General features: G+C 35.2%; 2 protein-coding genes and 1 long non-coding RNA gene across 3 annotated transcripts; 1 reads left to right on the top strand and 2 right to left on the bottom strand.

Annotated features, from left to right (window-relative positions):
• Positions 1-1,959: 1,959 nt before the first annotated feature.
• LOC141628185 (uncharacterized) lies at positions 1,960-2,580 on the bottom strand. Its single transcript, XM_074441356.1, has one exon. It carries the CDS (start codon positions 2,578-2,580, stop codon positions 1,960-1,962), a length of 621 nt encoding a protein of 206 aa, XP_074297457.1.
• A 279-nt stretch (positions 2,581-2,859) lies between these two features.
• LOC141628186 (protein FAR1-RELATED SEQUENCE 5-like) lies at positions 2,860-4,045 on the bottom strand. Its single transcript, XM_074441357.1, has 2 exons — positions 3,362-4,045; positions 2,860-3,243 (listed from the first exon to the last, which is right to left on the bottom strand). Exons 1-2 carry the CDS (start codon positions 4,043-4,045, stop codon positions 2,860-2,862), a joined length of 1,068 nt encoding a protein of 355 aa, XP_074297458.1.
• A 3,714-nt stretch (positions 4,046-7,759) lies between these two features.
• Positions 7,760-10,495, top strand: LOC141626353 (uncharacterized). Its single transcript, XR_012535946.1, has 3 exons — positions 7,760-8,137; positions 9,322-10,144; positions 10,240-10,495. It is a non-coding gene; the product is annotated as an uncharacterized LOC141626353 (long non-coding RNA).
• The last annotated feature ends 8,792 nt before the right edge of the window (positions 10,496-19,287 follow it).

Consider the following 19,287-nt stretch of genomic DNA (forward strand, 5'->3'; position numbering starts at 1 on the left):
TACTTCCAACGGACTCGACTCGACTTACCCAAAAATTCGTTGTTCCGCCTCTGTTTTTCCTTGAATATGGATTCAAACCAATCCAATTGGTGTTCGGGTTGTAATAATGGTTGACAGCTCGGCGTTCCGGATTAACCCTTTTAAGGACGAATTTCATGCTTCCGGTTTTAATAAGTCGATACTTAACTTTTGCCCTACATTTCTCGACCCTTGTCGTTGCCTCTGCTTGCTTCCTTCCGACAATGGAGCTTTGATTGTATGGCCTTATAACGCTGGACTTGGAAACACCCCTGAAGGCGGAAGTCGGGGGGTGCGGGTCATTAGTGTCGAGGCCAGAGACGAGCCACCCTCCTCGGCAGTTCTCTCGGACAGGTTGCAGCTCGGAGAAATGAAAAACCCCATCTTCATAACTCCTTTTGACGCATGGATTCGGCCCAATCCAAGGCGGGTGTGGCCAAGCTTCGGACTCCCTCCATTCTTTGTCCCAGTCTATCGGTGACGAAATCAACCAATTCGACGGACAATCTTGTGCTAAATGGTGGCCATCGCATATACGACACCCAACATCTAACATGGCTCGTAAATCATCATCAAAGGGATTTTCGCTTTTAACCCGCTTAAGAGCAAACTTGAGATTGCTATCTCGTTGAGGAGTGTCTCTAAACGCCTCACCCTTTTCTCCAATGCCTTCCACCTCTTCTCGGCATTGTGACGAGTGACCATGTTCTGTGTACCCCGCCATGGAAGCCCTTCGAACTACCCTCGGGCCGTGGTTCACCTCTGCTCCTGGTTCGTTGTTGCACTGTAATGGCACAACCTGGTTGCGCACGCTGAGTCGCCCCATAATGGGTAGTGTCCCATCATCGTAAACATCAAAGACAGGAGGTAAATCGGGATTAAAAATTCCCCCCTTTGGATCGTCTTGAAATGAGGTCATCAAGAGCCTTGGCTCTGATACCAAATGATGTGAAATAAAATGCGGAAGCGGATTTTTTTGGCTGAAACAGTCGGAGTGACTGTTCATTTTATGAACTTGAGGTTCCATTATCGTAAAATACACAAATAAAGAGTAACAAGGATAAGCAGACACCGAATTACACCAATAATTCGATGAAAGAGATTGGCTAACCAACACCTATTGGTTCCAATCGAGCGATAGATAGGAAACGCGTCCTAAACAACCACTATTTTTGAGTTATCGCAACAACCCGATGAAATTTGTTTAACACAAACAAAATTCAATTTTCTTTATCAAAATTCTTGTCTTTTACCAATACAAATGACAGCCCTTAAATAGTTGAAATGGGCAAGACAATTCAACGCCTAAATGCTCAATTGTAACGGCTCAATTAAGACAATGATGACCCAAATTAAAGACCCATAATGACTCCTTAAATCTAGTATGCTAATGGTCTTCTAAGAGCAAATAATAAGTATGAATTTAAATGGTATCAAACCAATAACTTAAACGTGCTAATTAACTAACAATTTAATGACCGACCCGTATCATATTCGTATCATAAATTCAAATTAAAACAATAAAATGAATTCACTTTTAAAAAAAACATTTAATTTAAATATCATTTAAATTAATAAAATACTTCGTCGATAACGCTCATTCTACATCGTAAAACGAGCCCAAATAATGACAATGACAACTAAAGAATGCATGTGTCCTATCATCATCGGGTGTTTGTCGGGTTCTCTATAAATTTCAATATCGACGGATACGGGTATCTACAAGCTAACATCAACAAAATACAATATCCATTGTAGTTAGTTGTTACACCCTTCTGGCTACAATTGCTGCGCATCCCAATCCACAACTGTTTCATTGACAATACCTACATCATCAAATCATATAAAATATCATTAATACTTTGTATATATGCCCTCTTCCACTAATATGTAAATTTTAAAAAAAACAAGCAAATAAAGTACCTGATTATGATTATGAGATTACTTGTTAGGAAGTTGACTCGGGCAATTTCTACTATCATGGCGTGCCATTTCCCCACAAGCACGACATTTTCTAAGAGGCTTAGCGTGCTCCTCCATTGCCTTATCTTTTTCAGAAGTCATCCTTCTACCAGATCCCTTATTTTTTGCTTGATTTGGAGGAAGAATATGAGCTTTAGTAGGGATTTTAGACCCAAGAAGCGTCTCGATTTGAGTTTTCTTGCTTTTTAACTTCCCACCACTACTTGAAATCAACAACTTCTCATTGAAACTCTGAAGCAATTCGAGTAACTCTTTCTCCTTCTCCTCATCATCCTCCACAAGTGACATTGCAGTGAACACCCCTGACCATAATTCACTGATAGTGTTTTGTCTTGTGTCAATTGACGCACAATCAGCTTCTAAGGACGTCCCTACAACATTAAAGATAGGACGAAATGTTGCATAATTGCTCCACCTCGGCAATAGATATTCAGAAGGTATTTCATCAAACCCCTTATTATGCAACACCCATACACAATGTCTACAAAGTATCCCAAATCTCTGAAACCTCTTGCATGAACACACTAAAGTTTTCCCATCAACATCGACTTCATAGACTTTCTTGCTCTCACGATCCATAACAAATAAACGCTCCACGTCCCTTTCTTTCGTGCTTTTGTTGGCCTCATTACAGGAGTAGCATGCACCTTTCAACTCTTCTTAAAAATCATAAAACACAGGTGGTGTGTAAAATTCAGCACACTTCTTTTCTATAGAAAGGGGAGTTGATAATATAGGAGAGGAGTTTTTAGAATCAGCAGTTAATTTAGAATGCTTCGGCGTTGAGCATCAATTCGATGAAAGCGCATCCAAAATCGAACAAGTGATAGGTTGGGGTTGGTGAAGTTGCCGAAGAAACTATTCTCCGATTCGACCTTGAAGTTGTCCTCGAAGCCCACCCATATAAGTGTCCCGAAAATATGCAGGAATCCATAATTTGCGGTCCTCAAACATGGATTTCAGCCACTCATTTCCAGACAAATCATGTTTTTCCATAATTGAACACCAGCTCGACTCAAATTCAGTTGGCTCAATATCTTCATTCCAAACAATAGAACTTATTTCTTTTAGAAAGTCTGTGTCTTTGTAAATGGTTGAACCAACTTTGTCAGGCAATTTTTTCATGATATGCCACATACAGAATCTGTGTGTTGTGTTGCCTGAAAACACATTTTTAACCCCCGCTTTAATACCAGGACATTGGTCGATGAATCGAGTAGTAGGATAACACCCACCCATTGCCTTCATAAAATTGTCAAAAGGCCAGGTAAAAGACTCTTCATTCTCCCGCATTTTCAAACCAGCCGCAAAAGTGACACATTTTTTTATGGTTGTCAACCCCCGTAAAAGGACAAAACACCATACGGTATTCATTAAAATCGAATGTGGTGTCAAAAGACACAGAATCACCAAAGAGTGCATAGTTCTTAATTGCAATTGGATCAGCCCAGAAAACCTTAGTGAGTCTTTTGTTGTCATCAACATCAAAATCAAAGTAAAATGAGGGACACCTAGCTCTTTTTTGCATGAAGCCCTCTATCAGCATTTCCGCATCATATTCTTTGATGTATTTCTTTACATCCCTTGAAAAATTCTTAAAATCTTCTAAGGAAGCCCCTACGTTTTTATATACCCTAACGTACTCTTTAAACATTCGAAATGTCTTCACAGGCCCCTGGTTAACACGTGAGTTATCCATTATCATTTTCTTATGCACAAGGTTGAGTTTCCAAAATGACTTTAAGTGAATCATTGTGGCTGGAGTTACCATTGCATGTGAGTGCACCTCGATAAATTCATACACCTCATACTCACCAGCAGGAAGTCTTTTAAACTTAATCTTGGCAGTACACCCAACTCTTGTTATTGCCCTCCTCCTTTTTTGCCCACCATGCTGCCTATTACCTTCTTTGTTACACACACAGCTCTTATGTGTAGTAACTCCTTGAATGATTTTACTTGAATCCAATCTCGGACTAAAGCCACAAGCTTTGGCATATGCTTTGTAGAAATCCAACCCTTGCTCCAAATTCTCAAATTTCATTCCAACAAATGGTTTAAGCTCTTCTGAACAATGAGGCACTCCGTGAATCTCACTACTAGCAACAACTTCCGGGCTATCTGGAAGACTCAAATTAACAACAATTACTTATAAATTGTCGTCTTTCTTCACACTAACAAAATGCAATAAATAAAACTAAATGATTTACCTGGCACATCATTCACTAATGGCACATCATTCACTAATAATTGATCTGGACAATTAGTAAGCAATAATATATCTTCTTCTGGATTTGTTGAAATATCCATGTCATTAGTATCACCAACTATAGCTGCAGAAACAACGAATGGCCAAATGAGCACTTATTCGCTAATAATTTTGAAAAATGATGATTGTCCTAGCTCGAACTAATGTAATTCAACAGCTAAAATTGTCACAAGGGAAAGGGTATTAGGAAAAGTAACGAGGGAAAGTGTACGAAACAACAAAATTGCCAACATTGTCATACAAACAGGCAAACACCTAACTTTAACAATCAATCAAATAATCAATTGTTTAATTAACACAGCAAAAAAATTAAAATTGTTCAATTAACCCTTTCCCGTCCGGTTTTAGGATACCTGCCCCCCGTTTAATCCCTTTTACGTACTAGGTACGTTTCGAAATAGTCGTAGGTTCGTTTTACATATATTGTGGGTACGTTTCGTCTAAATAACCCATTACCCATTCCCGCTCAAAATATTTTAAGACGATTAAGTCTGTAACCACTAACCCAAAATTGATCCATACCCAAATGGGCATGTACCCAAATTGACAGGGTAACATCAAACATGCAATGATCCTTCACCCGTATTGACATTAACCTAATGAGACTCATAAGAAAAATGGTTGCAAGAATTGCAGTCACCTAACTCGATGCGACAGTTTGAAGTCTATGAACCAAATTAAGTTTAAGGTACATCTGCTGTGACTCTATTTACATTAACAAGATTACAAGAACAAAGGTTCAGGGAAACTAAATACCGAGAAAAAGGGAAGATATGATGAGCACCGTTTAATCGAGAACAAATTGTCGAACACACAAAGTTTATACGACTAAACATGGTTAAGTTTAAGCAATCTAGACGGGCTAAGAAGACTATAAGCACCGTAACTACCACAACAATGAGGATGAATAACATCAAGACTCTCATTATCCATCTCGGCTAAAACTCTCTGAGAATAAATTAACATCACAAGGTAATAAAAGAGGGCCTTCTTTGTTATACCCATATTGTTCGCTTTTGACTGTAATAATAACCAACTTATCATGAACCCAGTTCTTACACACAACCAAACAAAAAAAGAAGATCTCTTTTTCAGATTTTATGAACCAAATTTGCAGAGATCTCTTTTTAATATAAAATGCAGAATCAATGCAAAAAGAGTGAAAGAATTCGTACCATCTACCATTTGGGAATCATCTTCATCATTTACGGTTTCAGTTATTGAGGCATGTTCTTGAGTACATACATCTGCAATTAAAATCACAATAGTATCTTAGTAAGTGCATCTAAAAATCTGCAATTAAAATGTTCATCGCACAACAAAATGAAGAATTTGTACCTGAAGTTGAAGAACAATTGGTTGAGACTGTTACCATCTTTGAAGAATTTAACCCAATTGAAACCCTAAAAAAAACGATTTGAATTTTTCGGTTATTACAAACCCTAATTTATCAAACAATTTGAAATTTCTTCATAAAATTAACCTCTTAAACTACTCTACAATCCATATATGTGCATTGATCTAAAATACAAAATCAATTAAATGTAAAATTTTCGATTAAATTATTTTATGAAAAAATAACAGTAATTGAAGCTAACCTTGTTTGATGAATTAATGATGAGCTGAATGTTGTAAATCTAGAAGCTTGTTTCGTAGAGGATAGTGATGGTAGAAACTAGTTTACCAAGAAGAGAATCGTGAGAGGTTGAAGAAGATAACCATGGAAGTTGTTTCTTGTTTTGTGGAAGAAGATATAAGCGCGTAAGAAGAAGATAACAGTGTATAATGGGTTGGTTCGTACGGTTCGTACCGTAAGTTAGTTCGCACGGGATCCCGCCTATATATATATATATATATATATATATATATATATATATATATATATATATATATATATATATATATATATATAGAGAGAGAGAGAGAGAGAGAGAGAGAGTTGGAATCTTGTGAGTTTCTTTTCTTATCGTGAGTTTGTGGTCACAAATTTAGACCATTAGATTATATTAAACATCAATGGTTCAGATCTAATCTCGCGTGTCATATAGTATTTCCTTGTCCCTCAATTTTCGGTGGTAAATTATACCATGCACCCAGGAGTATGGTGCATGGTACTCCCTTTTCTTAATTTTTTTCTTATAATAAATAAATTATAAATTTAATAAATTAGAAAATAATAAAAAATATATTATTATTCATAATTTTTATTCCTCTACAAATTGAGATCATATTTGATATATTTTTTTTATTTATTTTATTTTTCCTCACATATTCACATAACGTAATTGACATATTCAAATCATATCACATAATTTTTTTTCCTTAAATTATTTTGTATTATGCGATTTTGGTATGAAATTAAACGTTCATGATTATTGTTCAATATATTTGAATAAATAAAGTCATATTCACTAAACTATAAATGTCATATTCACTAAAGTGAAAGTGAATATAATAGAACCATCAGATGAATATCACACCCTATAATACATATTCATCAAACTACACTGTCATATTCACTAAAGTGAAAGTGAATATGATAGTGTCCAATTGTGAATATCGCACTTTAAAACACATATTCATTAAACAATATTGTCATATTCACTAAACTTAAAATGAATATAATAGTGTCATATCGTGAATGTAACACTACGTAACACTTAAACTGAATATGACCGTCGTAACTTTTCTTAAAAATGGAAGTTAATTTTTGTTTTAAAATTTTAAAAGAAAAAAAAAAGTAAAAGAAGAAAAAAAGAAAAAAAAAAGGAGGAAGTTGAGGATGACTGGGGAGTACGGGCTTGGAGGGAGTATGTAGTATATCCTACACATGGGTGTAGGATATAAGAATTGATTTTCGGTCATTTTTTTTCTCTCTTTTCGCCATCAAATTCTCAACTGTTTTCCGTTCTCTCTCTTCACTTACTCCATTGTTACTCTACACTAGTTTTAAGCCCGTGCAAATTTGCACGGGTTTGCTTATTTAGCAATTATTATTATTAGAATTAACAAAATAGATAAATATCAAAATATAATCTAAAAAAACCAATTATGTACATACAATAATTACTATAAAAATACAATTTATATCGAGAACCTAATAACATTTTAAATTTTGAAAATTTCCGATATAAATATATTAGGTGTTGTATTAGATATGCACTGAGTAATTTAAGGGGAAAAAAAACTGTATTTAAAATATTAACGTTCAAAATTCTAGTGCTGAAATTTCATAAATTTGTACATTTATTTAAAGTTGTCACTCCGAAAGTTCAAATATATCCACAATTTAATTTGCTCTTCGTATGGCAATATTTGCCGTCAGTTATCGAAAGTAATTCTTTATGATAAAGTAGATGAAACGGTTTTTTTCTAAAACAACTTATAAAACAAATGGTTAGAAAAAACAAATATACTATATGGTAACAAATGTATATTATATGATTTTGTATAATTTCTATAAATAATTTCTATAAATTTAGGAATCATAAGATGAGTAACAATGAAATGATAGAAAAGTAATTAAATAGGGTTAAAAAGTCCCGCACACAAGAAAAAAATTAAATCCTAAAAAGAAACAATTAATCAGAACCACCTAAATAACTCTGGTTTTATACTATTTAGATTTTCGTCTGTTTTATCTTCCAAATTCATCATATTTGCTGCAATTCAAGGTAATTTTGGATCACATTTCAGTCTGATGATCATCATCTTCCATCACTTGCCGAATCTTTTAATTCCGAGCAATTTAACTACCTATAATGGTCCAGAAAACGTCCTCAATTATGACGAGTATTACCTCGGTCTCCTCGCTGGTGATCTCATCGATGGTACCATTGCTCTCTGGAATCCAGCCCCTTTGATAAGGTACTGTTTTCATCTTTATCTCTTTTTTTTTTTTTTCCTTTTGGATTTATTAATCTCATTCAATTTCAATTCAAGATTGCAATTGAATTAAGTTTCTTCATCAATTTGATTCATGTTTTGTCATTTATTGTTCTTTTTACTGCGTTTCATTTGAATTGATGTTGATTACGTTACGAACTTGCGCTAAAATGTTTGTCTAATTTGTTCAATTGAATTACTGCAATACATTTGAATTGAATTTCTTCAGCAAAGTGATTCTTGTTTCATCACCTAATTGCTCATGGTTCACTGCGTCTGTTATTCAGGTGTCACTCCATCTTCGTCTTGTGTTTTGTTCTTCCCTAGCTCGTTTTCACCTTCTTCAAGTCATATTGTTGTCTTTTTCCAGTTATTTGTGATATTGATTGATATTATTGCTATCTTATATTGTATATAATTTGGTTTTACACTTTTCCTGTATATTTAAGCTATTACTGTGATTGCAGTTTGATAATTCTATGATACTCCAAAGACTTTGTCTGTAACAAGTTCCAATTTTGCAAATTCGTGTTTTCATTGTTGTTGCAGCTGTTCAACGAGATCTTATCTCACTATCTGATGCTGATGATAGGATGAGTTAGTAAGGGGATATCGTTTACATTATTGTAGTTTCTGATGTTCGCTCATTATTTCGCCCAAATATTTTTAATGTTTAGTAAGAGTCGATGTTAATTTCTAGAGGTCCTTGGGTTTGTTTCATCTGATCATTTCAAAGAACTATTAAGCTGACTATGGTTTTATGTCAATGTCAATTAGACTATACTTGCAATTACGACCAGGGACCTGGCTTTTTGTTTCCTGAATTTGGATGAATGTACACTCTATTGTCAGGCCTACAAATTAAAATGCTAGTTGGGTCTATTCGATACTTAATAGAATAGAACAATTGTTATTAGCTCATTAACGAGCAGCGCTTGACTTTCTAAGGTTTTGATTTTTCTTTTCTTTGTTACATAGTCATATTGTTTGTGTTGTTCATTTACATGATGCATTTGCAATATGCAGCATGTTACTTAGATCTAAGTCACTCGAGTTATTGTCTAAATAAATAGATTGGTCCAGACCAAATAGAAACGCTCTATCAGTTTGCTAAATTCCAATTTGAAAGTGGGAATTAATGTGGAGCAACTGATTTTCTATACCAGTATCAGTTATCACCAATCTCCTCCAATAAAACCCTATACTAGATAGAAGAAGCATCAAGGAGAAGCAGCAGCAACGATGGCGAAGTATGACCTAACTCCTCAAATGGCGCCGCATCTGGACCGTCATCTGATATTCCCACTCTTTGAATTCCTACAAGAGCGTCAACTCCATCCTGAAGACCAACTTCTTAAGGGAATGATCCACCTTCTCAACTTCACTAACATGGTTGATTATGCGATGGATATCCACAAATCACTTTACCACACCGACCAAGTTCCTTAAGAGATGATTGATAGGAGAGTTGATGTTGTTGCCAGATTGAAGTCTTTAGAAGAAGCTGCTACCCCTTTAATGGCTTTTCTTCAGAACGAGGATAAGGTTCAGGAGTTACGTGCTGATAAACAGTATAATCTCGAGATGCTCAATGACCGCTATCAGGTCAGTATTGTTACTACTTCCCTATTTTAATCAAAGGTAAACAAAGGATTGTGATGAAGATTTTTTTGGATTAATTGAATGTTAATTAGTAGTAGAATCATGTTTTCATTGTTGTCGCAGCTGTTCAATGAGAATTAGAATATATTTGAATTAGAGTATATTTGTTTCATTGTTGCCTCACTATTAATGTTGTTGTCGATGCTTCCGGCTATGGTTTTATGTCAATGTGAATTAGAAAATATTTGTTTCCTGAATTTGTATTAATGTACAGGCCTACAAATTAGAATGCTAGTTGGGTTTTGATGGGTTTAAAGTGGTACTTAATACGGAGTAGAGTAGAACAATTGTTATTAGCTCATCAACCAGCAGCACTTGAATTGCTAGGTGCTCTTCTTTTCTCCTCTATGCTTTTTATTTTCTTCTATTTATTTATTTCTCGTCTGTTTGCTGATGATCGATCATCTCTATTCACGTGGCAGGCATTTGCGTCGCCTTTGAATCATGTCTCATTCCCAAGTTTAAGATTTTAAAAAGTGATGATAAAGAGGGGGTTTGTGTACTGTTTTAAAGAGGGGTATTTGTGACAATTTTATTGATATCTTAACAAGTGCATTTTATGAGCAATATTATCAATAATTTGGCTCATCCATATTTATAATGAAGCGTATTAGCTCAATTAGTAGAGCATCGTGTAATAACACGAATGGTGTGGATTCAAATCCCACCTAGGCTATTTTGCTTACAAGTCGTTTACATTATAAGCATCTGTTTTGTATTAATAGTCGTTTTAAATAAAAAAAGTTATATATCGTTTTACTAATTCCCCGCATTAAGTGTGCTTTATATTTATTTAAACATTACTAATTAGGAAAAAGAGCTTTTGTAGTGTTTAGAAGTAAGGTAACACATAATAATACAAGAGAAATACAAGAATAACACAAGAGTAACAAGAATAACAAAGGAGTAACACGAGTAAAAATGGAGCAACACAAGAGTAACACTGGAGTAACTATGAAGTTATTACTGTGTTACTGTCTAGGTTGTTTGAGCGTTCCCGTGTCGGACACCGACACTCGTAGGACATTCCTGAAAACGTTCTGGACATGCCTTGAACCGTGTCCCCGATTTTTATGTTAAAAGAAAACGTGTCGGACACGGTCCAACATGGTTGGACACGGCCCGTGTCCGATGGACACACCAAATAAGCAGTTTTGAAATCAAAATCTCACTTTATCAGTTATCACGACATCTCACTTTTTCATTTTCCCCTCACATCTCATTTCTCCCCTTGTTTCTCTTGCATTGCGACGCCTTCCAGCCTCCCCTCGCCTCGCCTGAGTCCGACCACCGTCAGCCTCCCCTTCGCCGCCGGCAACCTCTCTCGCCATGTATCTTGCTTTTTCATTTTTCTCTAACTTCTCAATCTATACTTTATTTCTATATTAATCTCTATATATATTATACATAATAATAAGTTTCTCAATCTATGTTTTATTTCTCATTGTTGTTGTTATTAAATTTGGGGGTTTTAAATTTGGAGATTATTGTAGATTTTTCGGAAGCTAGGGTTTGTTTCATTTAGAGGTAATTTTCGGAAGCGAATAACTGAGTTGTTATTTCGACTTACCGAAAGAAGTTTAATGAATAATTACAATGGTGCAAAGGATGATCCGTGAACTCTTTTTTTTTTCAGCTTTTGGTGATCATTGTTTTTCCAACTTATTTCTGGTGCCTTTTAATGTTAATATATTTTGCGAAAAATATTCGGTTTGATAACTATGGCCAATAGTATTGTAAGACTCGAATTTGGGTTTGTAATTTGGAACCTTTGATACTTTTTATTTTATTTTGTAAGACTTGAATACTTATTTAAATTTGGGTTTGTAATTTGGAAATTTGTAGTTTTTAATTAAGACATGTTGATTTTAACATATAAGACATTAATATTGATTGTCATTTTACGATTTTGTGGCCTTTAAATGACCAAAGTTTAGATGTTGGTTATAATGTTCTTCAAATTCCATTTATTTTAATATGTATATTGATTTTTTTTTTGCCTTGTCCGTGTCCTAAAAATTTTCAACTGTCGTGTCGCGTGTCCGTGTCGTGTCCGTGTCTATGTCCGTGTCCGTTTTCGTGCAACCTAGGTTACTGTAGTGTTATTGTGTTGTTACTGTAATGTTATTGTGTTGTTACCGTGCAGTTGAGAACTGAGTTAGTCTAGTGTTATTGTAGTGTTACTCTAGTGTTATTGTGGTGTTACTGTAGTGTTAGTGTGTTGTTATTGTAGCGTTATTACTGTAGGGTTGTGTTATTGTGGTGTTATTGTAGTGTTGTGTTATTGTTGTGTTATTGTAGTGTTATTACTCTGTTATTGTAGAGTTATTGTTGTGTAGTGTTATTGTTGTGTTATTATAGTGTTATTGTTGTGTTATTGTAGTGTTAGTACTTTGTTATTGTAGTTTTATTATTGTGTTATTGTAGTGTTGTAGTGTTATTACTCTGTTATTGTAGAGTTATTGTAGTGTAGTGTTATTGTTGTATTATTATAGTGTTATTGTAGTGCTATTACTCTGTTATTATAGAGTTATTGTAGTGTTATTACTTTGTTATTGTAGAGTTATTGTGTTGTTACTACAGTGTTATAGTGGTTTTACTGTAGTGTTATAGTGGTGTTACTCTATTGTAATTATCAGATTTATAATTTTTATTAGACGACTTATAGTACGAAAGAAATGAGTATAATGTAAACGACTTATAAGCAAGATAGCCTATGTGGGATTTGAACCCACACCATTCGTGTTATTACACGATGCTCTACCAATTAAGCTAATAGGCTTCAATTCACACATATTGACTAAGAGGAAAAACACTGTAATAGAAAAATTGTTTTTTACAAAAATCAGTTAACATGAGCTGTTACAAGGAACTCTCGCTGAATTGAGAGAAAACAAACAAAAAGGTGGACAACAAATGATGGAAAACAGAGAAGGCAAGAAGAGACCAATGAACTAGAGTCTCAAGACCAGCACGAACTATCACAATTTTTAGCTTACTGAGCACCTCAAGAAATTCTTGAAATTCTTGAATCAAAGCACACAGATGATGTGCAAATTTGTTGCCAAACAAAAGTTTTGCCAAATATGTATCTACCAGTTGACTCGACTATTAGGTCAACTTTAAGCTACTTCCATTTTCTACCCACAAATATGTCTTCCTCGAGACGAAAATAGTTTCCATCTTAAGAGCAGAGCAGGTTAAATAAAGCCCACATACATAGATGGGACAAAACATCTATTGATCTCAATGCATTCTATTTTTTTTTTATGCGTGATACTTGACCGTCTTGAGGTTAAGACGGATATGTCCGTCTTAAATGAAAATTTGTGCTCAAAGTTGAAGTATGATTCTAAACAGAGTGGCTAAAATACTAAAATTTGAAACTACGGTTTTCAAGTTCTTCGTTATATGTAGCATGCGTTGATCTTCAAACGTAACATCAGACAAATGCCTAAGTACACCGGACAATTAAGCTAAAAAACAATCATCAACCAACTACAAAAATAATAGCACAGTTTACATTCTAATTTAAAACATCCTCCAGAAATAGGAACGTGCCAGAATACAACGAGAGACAATCGACTTCACAAGCGTCGATGTCAAAAGAGAAGTATGTAATGTTGTAACAAGTATAGCAATACAGCCAAAGATCTTTCGGTTTACGACCATCATCATTATAATTGATAAGATTTGAGTATAGTACATTATGATTGCGCCGCGCCATATGAACTCCGATTTAAGTAAACAAATAATTACCAAAATCGCCTTAATTTACCTAAACGGAGTGCAATTTCAAACATCATCATATCAATACAACTAATAAATCATCAAAATATTACAAATCACGATGAAGAACAATCAATTAGCATGAAAACTTAAATGCGACGATTATGATTGCGGCGCATAAACTCCGAGCTAAAGAAACAATTAGTCATGAAAATAGTAATAATAACAAAACTAATTCAGAAATTAATTAATTTCCGATGAACTTACCACAACGAGGTTTTCAATCGCGACTTGTATCAAACGTGATGATTTCAATGTCGGCTTTGGTGGTCTGTGTTTCTGTGTCGTCGTAATATGATTTCATCATCGACGGTGATTGTCGTCGAACCTCTGGTGAGCATGGAGGAACGATGAGAGGAGAGAGAGATGAAAGGGAGGAATGAACAAATAAATTAATATCATCCGTCAGATCTCACTCCATCCAATGGTCCAAATTTGTGAGCACAAACTCAGATGAGTCCCTAATTTTGGTTGAGTTCATAAGTCATATTCTTAGCCAATCATTTTTTAGTGTAACTTTACTGGTTTATTAGTGTAACTTTAGCCATTTAATGATTTATAAGTGTATCTTACCTTTTAAGGACAACTTATATATACAAATATGAAATTATAAATTAAAATTTATGTAATTTTAACAAAAGTCTATGTAACTTTAATGTCTTACGAATGTAACTTTAGTCGTTGAGGGTGTAATTTTAGTCGTCGGAGTTATAACTTTAGTAATATGGTGGTTTGTGTGTAAAACTTTGAATTTATATATTTTTATAAGTGTAATTTTAGTCATTGGAGGTGTAACTTTAGCCGTTGAAAATGTAACTTTAGTCATATGGTGGTTTGTATGTAAAACTTTGAATTTATACTTTTACGAGTGTAATTTTAGTCGTTGGAAGCGTAACTTTAGCCGTCGGAAATGTAACTTTAGTCATATGTTTGTTTGTATGTAAAACTTTGAATTTATATACTTTTACGAGTATAATTTTTGTCATTTCAAGTATAACTTTAGTTCTTCAAATGTGTAACTTTAGTCCTTTCAAGTGTAACTTTATTTTTTAAAGGGTGTAACTGTAGTCCATGTCAGTGTAATTTTTACCCCACAATAATAAAATAAAAACGCCTCCACCACCATTAACAACCACCGTTCTTCCTCCTCTCTTATATTCCCCATCGACTGAAATCGCCAACCACACCACCACCATCGCCTGAAACCCCCCCTCCCCAAAAAAAAAAAAACAAAGGCTCAACCACTTATTATCTTAGATCTGAAAAATAAAATAAAAAAAAGGGAGGCGGCAGACACAACCCGAACCACCAGCCACATCTCCCACATCCACCGCCACCAAAACGCAACAACGAACAACAACACCAACCGAATCAGATCTGAGGGGAAAAAAAAAGAGGAAAGGGAGGCGGCAGACCACGAACCACCAGCCACATCTCCCACATCCACCGCCACCAAAACGCAACAACCAACAACACCACCAAACACTTATGACTTAGATCTGAAAAAAAAACAAAAAAAAGGAAGGGTGCGGCAGTTTGGTGGGCGGCGCAGGATAGGTGGAGAAGAGGCGGCGCATGAGGGAGGCGACATCATGGTTGGCGGCGCTGGATTGGTGGCGTGCAGGCGTCGGAGTGGTGGTGGCGATGTGGTTGGCCGGAGTGAGATGGGAGGAAGAGAGAAGATGGGAGGAAGAGAGAGAAGTGAGAAGGTCTGTTGTGACAGTGGAATGAATTACAAATGAGGGAGTTAGGGTTTTTATTATGATTTAATCTCCACCCTTCAATTTGTTCTAATCTTAGCCACACATCTATTAGATCTAAAGGTCCATATGAGGACTTAGGGACTCAACCAAAAAACAAGGACTTACATGATCCTCCTCTCTATCTCTCTCTCTCTCTCTCTCTCTCTCTATATATATATATATATATATATATATATATATATATATATATATATATATAGAATTAGGATCAAATGAGTCCACCTCCCTTAGGTGAGTCCATGATTCCTAATCCTAGCCATTAGATTAAAAGAATGAATAGTCAAGATTATAACAAAATGAAGGGCCTAAATTAAATCTTAGCACACAAAACCCTAATTTTCCTCACTCATTCATTCACTAACTCAGTCCCTCTCCCTCTCTACCTCCAACTTCTCTCTCTAACACCCTCTTCTCCTCTCCTCTCCTTTTTTCATCCTCCGTTGCCACGCCACAACCAGCGCCGCCATCCTCCTCTCCCCTTCTGCCTCCCTCGGCACCACCCGCCACTGCCACGCTGCCTATATCGCTTCTCTTTTTTTTTTCTTTTTTTTTTCCAGATCTGAACAAGTTGTTGTTGGTGGTTGGAGATGCGGTGGGTGTTAGTGTTTCTCGATGCCTGCCACGCCGCTTCTCTCCCTCCTCCTTTCTCTTTTTTTTTTCCAGATTTGATTGGTGTTGTTGTTGGTAGAGAAAGGGGCAGTTGTTGTTGTCGTTGTTGTCGCGCTTCTGCCGCCCTCGGCCGCCGCCTCCTTATTTCTCTTTTTTTTTTCCAGATCTGTTGCTGGTAGGTCATGTGTGGGGTTGGTGGTGGTGATGTCGTGGGGTATGGTGGGTCAGGTCGCCGCCTCATTGTTTTCCAGATTCGATGGTGGTTAACGTTGTCGTGGTGGTTGTTGGCGGGTCAGGCTGCCGCACCACGTTTTTTATTTCCTTTTTTTTAGATCTGTTTTTGGGGTGTCATGTGTCGGTCTAGTTGGAGTTGTCGTGGTGGTAGTAAAAGGGGGGTGGTGGTTTTTTTTTTTTTTTTTTTTTTTTATGCTGCTGCCTCTTTTTTTGTTTTGTTTTGTTTTTTTTTAAGATGTAGTGGGTGCGTGGTGGTGGTTGTCGCGGGTCGTGATGGGTGTTTGGTGAAGGTAGTGGTGGTTTAGGTGGGCGACAAAGGACTGGTTGTTGTTGTTAGTGGCGGTGATGGTGGTAATCGGTATCGATGGCTCGCTAAGCATTAAAGTTACAAACTTATACCATTAAAGTTCACTCCTAGACCACTACAGTGGCAATCTTAAATTAAATAAATTACAAATTTTTACATTATTACAAACTCTTATACTCCGTAGTAAAAATGGCCCCAAAAAAAAAAATTAAACTTTCACTCGTATATCATTAAAATTTAATTCGTTTAATATTAAAGTTTCATTCATAAATCAGTGAAAATTAAACAAAAATTAGTCATAATTACATTATTACAAACTCTTATATTAAAATGGCTTAAAAAAATAAATGGGTTAAAAAAAATTAAAGTTTCACCGTATATCATTAAAATTTCACTAGTTTAACATTAAAGTTTCATTCATAAATCAATGAATTAAATAAATATTAGTTACAATTACATTATTACATAAATTCAAATTTTTAAATTAGAAATGGCTTAAAAAAAATTAAAGTTACACTTTTAAGCATTAAAGTTACGATAGTAAAACTTTAAGTTACATACATAAATAAGTGAAATAAAATAAATTTTAGTCACAATTACATTATTACATAAATTCAAAAAAAAATTATTGAAAATGGCCTAAAAACAATTAAAGTTTCACTTTTTAGCATTAAAGTTATACTCGTATACTATTAAAGTTACAGTCAAAAATCAGTTAAATTAAATTAATATTAGTCACAATTACATAATTTCATAAAATCAAATTTTTATATTAGAAAATGGCCTAAAAAAATTAAAGTTACACTTTTAAACGTTAAATTTTCACTCGTAAAACATTAAAGTTATATTTAAAAATACATAAATTTTAATTTTTATTTACAAAATGACTTTACAAAATTAAAGTTACAATCGTAAAGAATTAAAGTTACATTCAAATATTAAAGTTTCATTTATAAAACATTAAAGTTTCAATTCAGAAATTGTTTAGAAGTTTCAAATCTCAACCATCAATCTTAGAAGACCTAATGACTTAGATTAGAACTTAGGGACTCACCATTTTAGGTGGACTCATTTGAACTTGCCTATCTTCGGTACGAACTGTGCGAACTAACTCAGAACCCTTATAAAAATTAACGGCTCATGTTCATCTCTTTTATCTCTCACACAAACTGACAAACACCATTATTCAAGATTCACCTCTCCTCTCCCTTCAAACCCAACCCCTAACCTCCGTCACCAACCTGCACACACCGCCACCAACTTAACATCGCCAGAGCTCCGATATACCTCGCCGTTGATCACCTCAACTCCATCATTGCCGCCCCTTTCTTCTCCTTTTTCTTTCTCCTCCGAACCATGTCAGGTGACGTACCATCGTCAAATTAAAGTGATTTTACGGCTTAAACATGAACTATTTGGCTCGAAATCTTCCAATAATGTCATCTGTGGGTTAGTTTTTTTGAAACTCATTCTCCTTTTTCATAGATCTATTATTTCAATAACAAAAATTCTCAAAAAAATGAGATTTGTGGTGGTTGTGAGGTGCGTCGACCAAGCTGTCGGTGGTGCGAGCCTAAGACGATTTGTTGTGGTAGGTAATGTGGATAAGGTTCGACGGAGTTGTGGCTATGATGAGGAATTGAATGATCCCAAGTTAGTGAACATCAAGAAAAGAGGAGTGACATATTTGAAAGACGGGCCGTCTGAGAGCGATTCAAGCGCAATATTGAACGAGGATAATAACTGATACCGTCGTTTTGTATCAAAAATAAATTTATAATTCCAAACTAAAACTATAGCTAGTGATAGTAAGGGTCGAACCACAGAGAGACAAGGTCAAATCTATTTGCTATTTCTAGTCTATAAAAGTAACAATTAAGTGGGTGGTTTTGAAATTGTTTGATTCTAAAACTAATTGACAAAATAAGAGAATTCGCAAATAAGATAAAAGAGAGATTAAGAACTTCGGTTCACCATGGCTAAGGTCGGGTCAAAAAGGTAATAGAGGTCTTGTAAAACGGTCTCGGGGAACATGAGCAAGTCCTTCGATCAATGCTCAATAACCTTACGGTCTTCTAATTCCCAAGAATTTCTCGAAGCCTTCGCTCAAAGGAAATTCCAAACCCAAAGAAAACCTAACCTACTAATCTTTAAATCTAGCAAGACGGGTTTATCAAGTGGTAATAAGATCGATATGAAAGAATTCATACTAACAAAATAACCCTAATTTATGCCATGGCTCACCTCGTTCGCAATCAATAAAATTAGCTATTCATAATTGAAACTATAACAATTGCAAATTTGATAGCAAAGAACAAGTTTGACATGATTGTATTGAATTAATGACAAAAGATAAGAACTGAATTGCTGAAATTAAATTGGTAATAACAAGAATTGAAATAACAAGAAATTAAAGAAGAAAGATTCTGCATAAAAACTTACTAATTAAAATGATGAACAAAGTAATTGAAATCGGGATTCGTCGTCCCTCTTTCTTGCCTTCTTACTAGATCTAAAAACTGAGTTCTTGAATAATGACAAGCATCACCTAAAAGTATTCTGCGTTCTACTGATAAACGATGCCAAAAGTTAATTACAAGTTGGGCTTTTAAAAGTCTAACACGAAAAATAATCCTCAGCTGCGCGGCTTGGTCGATCGACTAGGGGGCATGGTCGATCGACTGGTGAGTGAATCTGAGAGCATCATTTGAAGTTCCATGGTCGATCGACTAGTGATGCTGGTCGGTCGACCAGCTGAGCTGTGCAGT

This window comes from Silene latifolia, chromosome Y (genome assembly GCF_048544455.1).
Source record: "Silene latifolia isolate original U9 population chromosome Y, ASM4854445v1, whole genome shotgun sequence".
In the NCBI taxonomy this organism is placed as follows: domain Eukaryota; kingdom Viridiplantae; phylum Streptophyta; class Magnoliopsida; order Caryophyllales; family Caryophyllaceae; genus Silene; species Silene latifolia.

Excerpts from the sequence above, each read along its gene's own strand:
- LOC141628185 (XM_074441356.1), bottom strand. The coding sequence starts at position 2,580 with ATGGATCGTGAGAGCAAGAAAGTCTATGAAGTCGATGTTGATGGGAAA.
- LOC141628186 (XM_074441357.1), bottom strand. The coding sequence starts at position 4,045 with ATGAAATTTGAGAATTTGGAGCAAGGGTTGGATTTCTACAAAGCATAT. Across the intron at positions 3,244-3,361 it reads ATTTTAATGAATACCGTATG|GCAATGGGTGGGTGTTATCC; the intron begins GTGTTTTGTCCT and ends AATTTTATGAAG.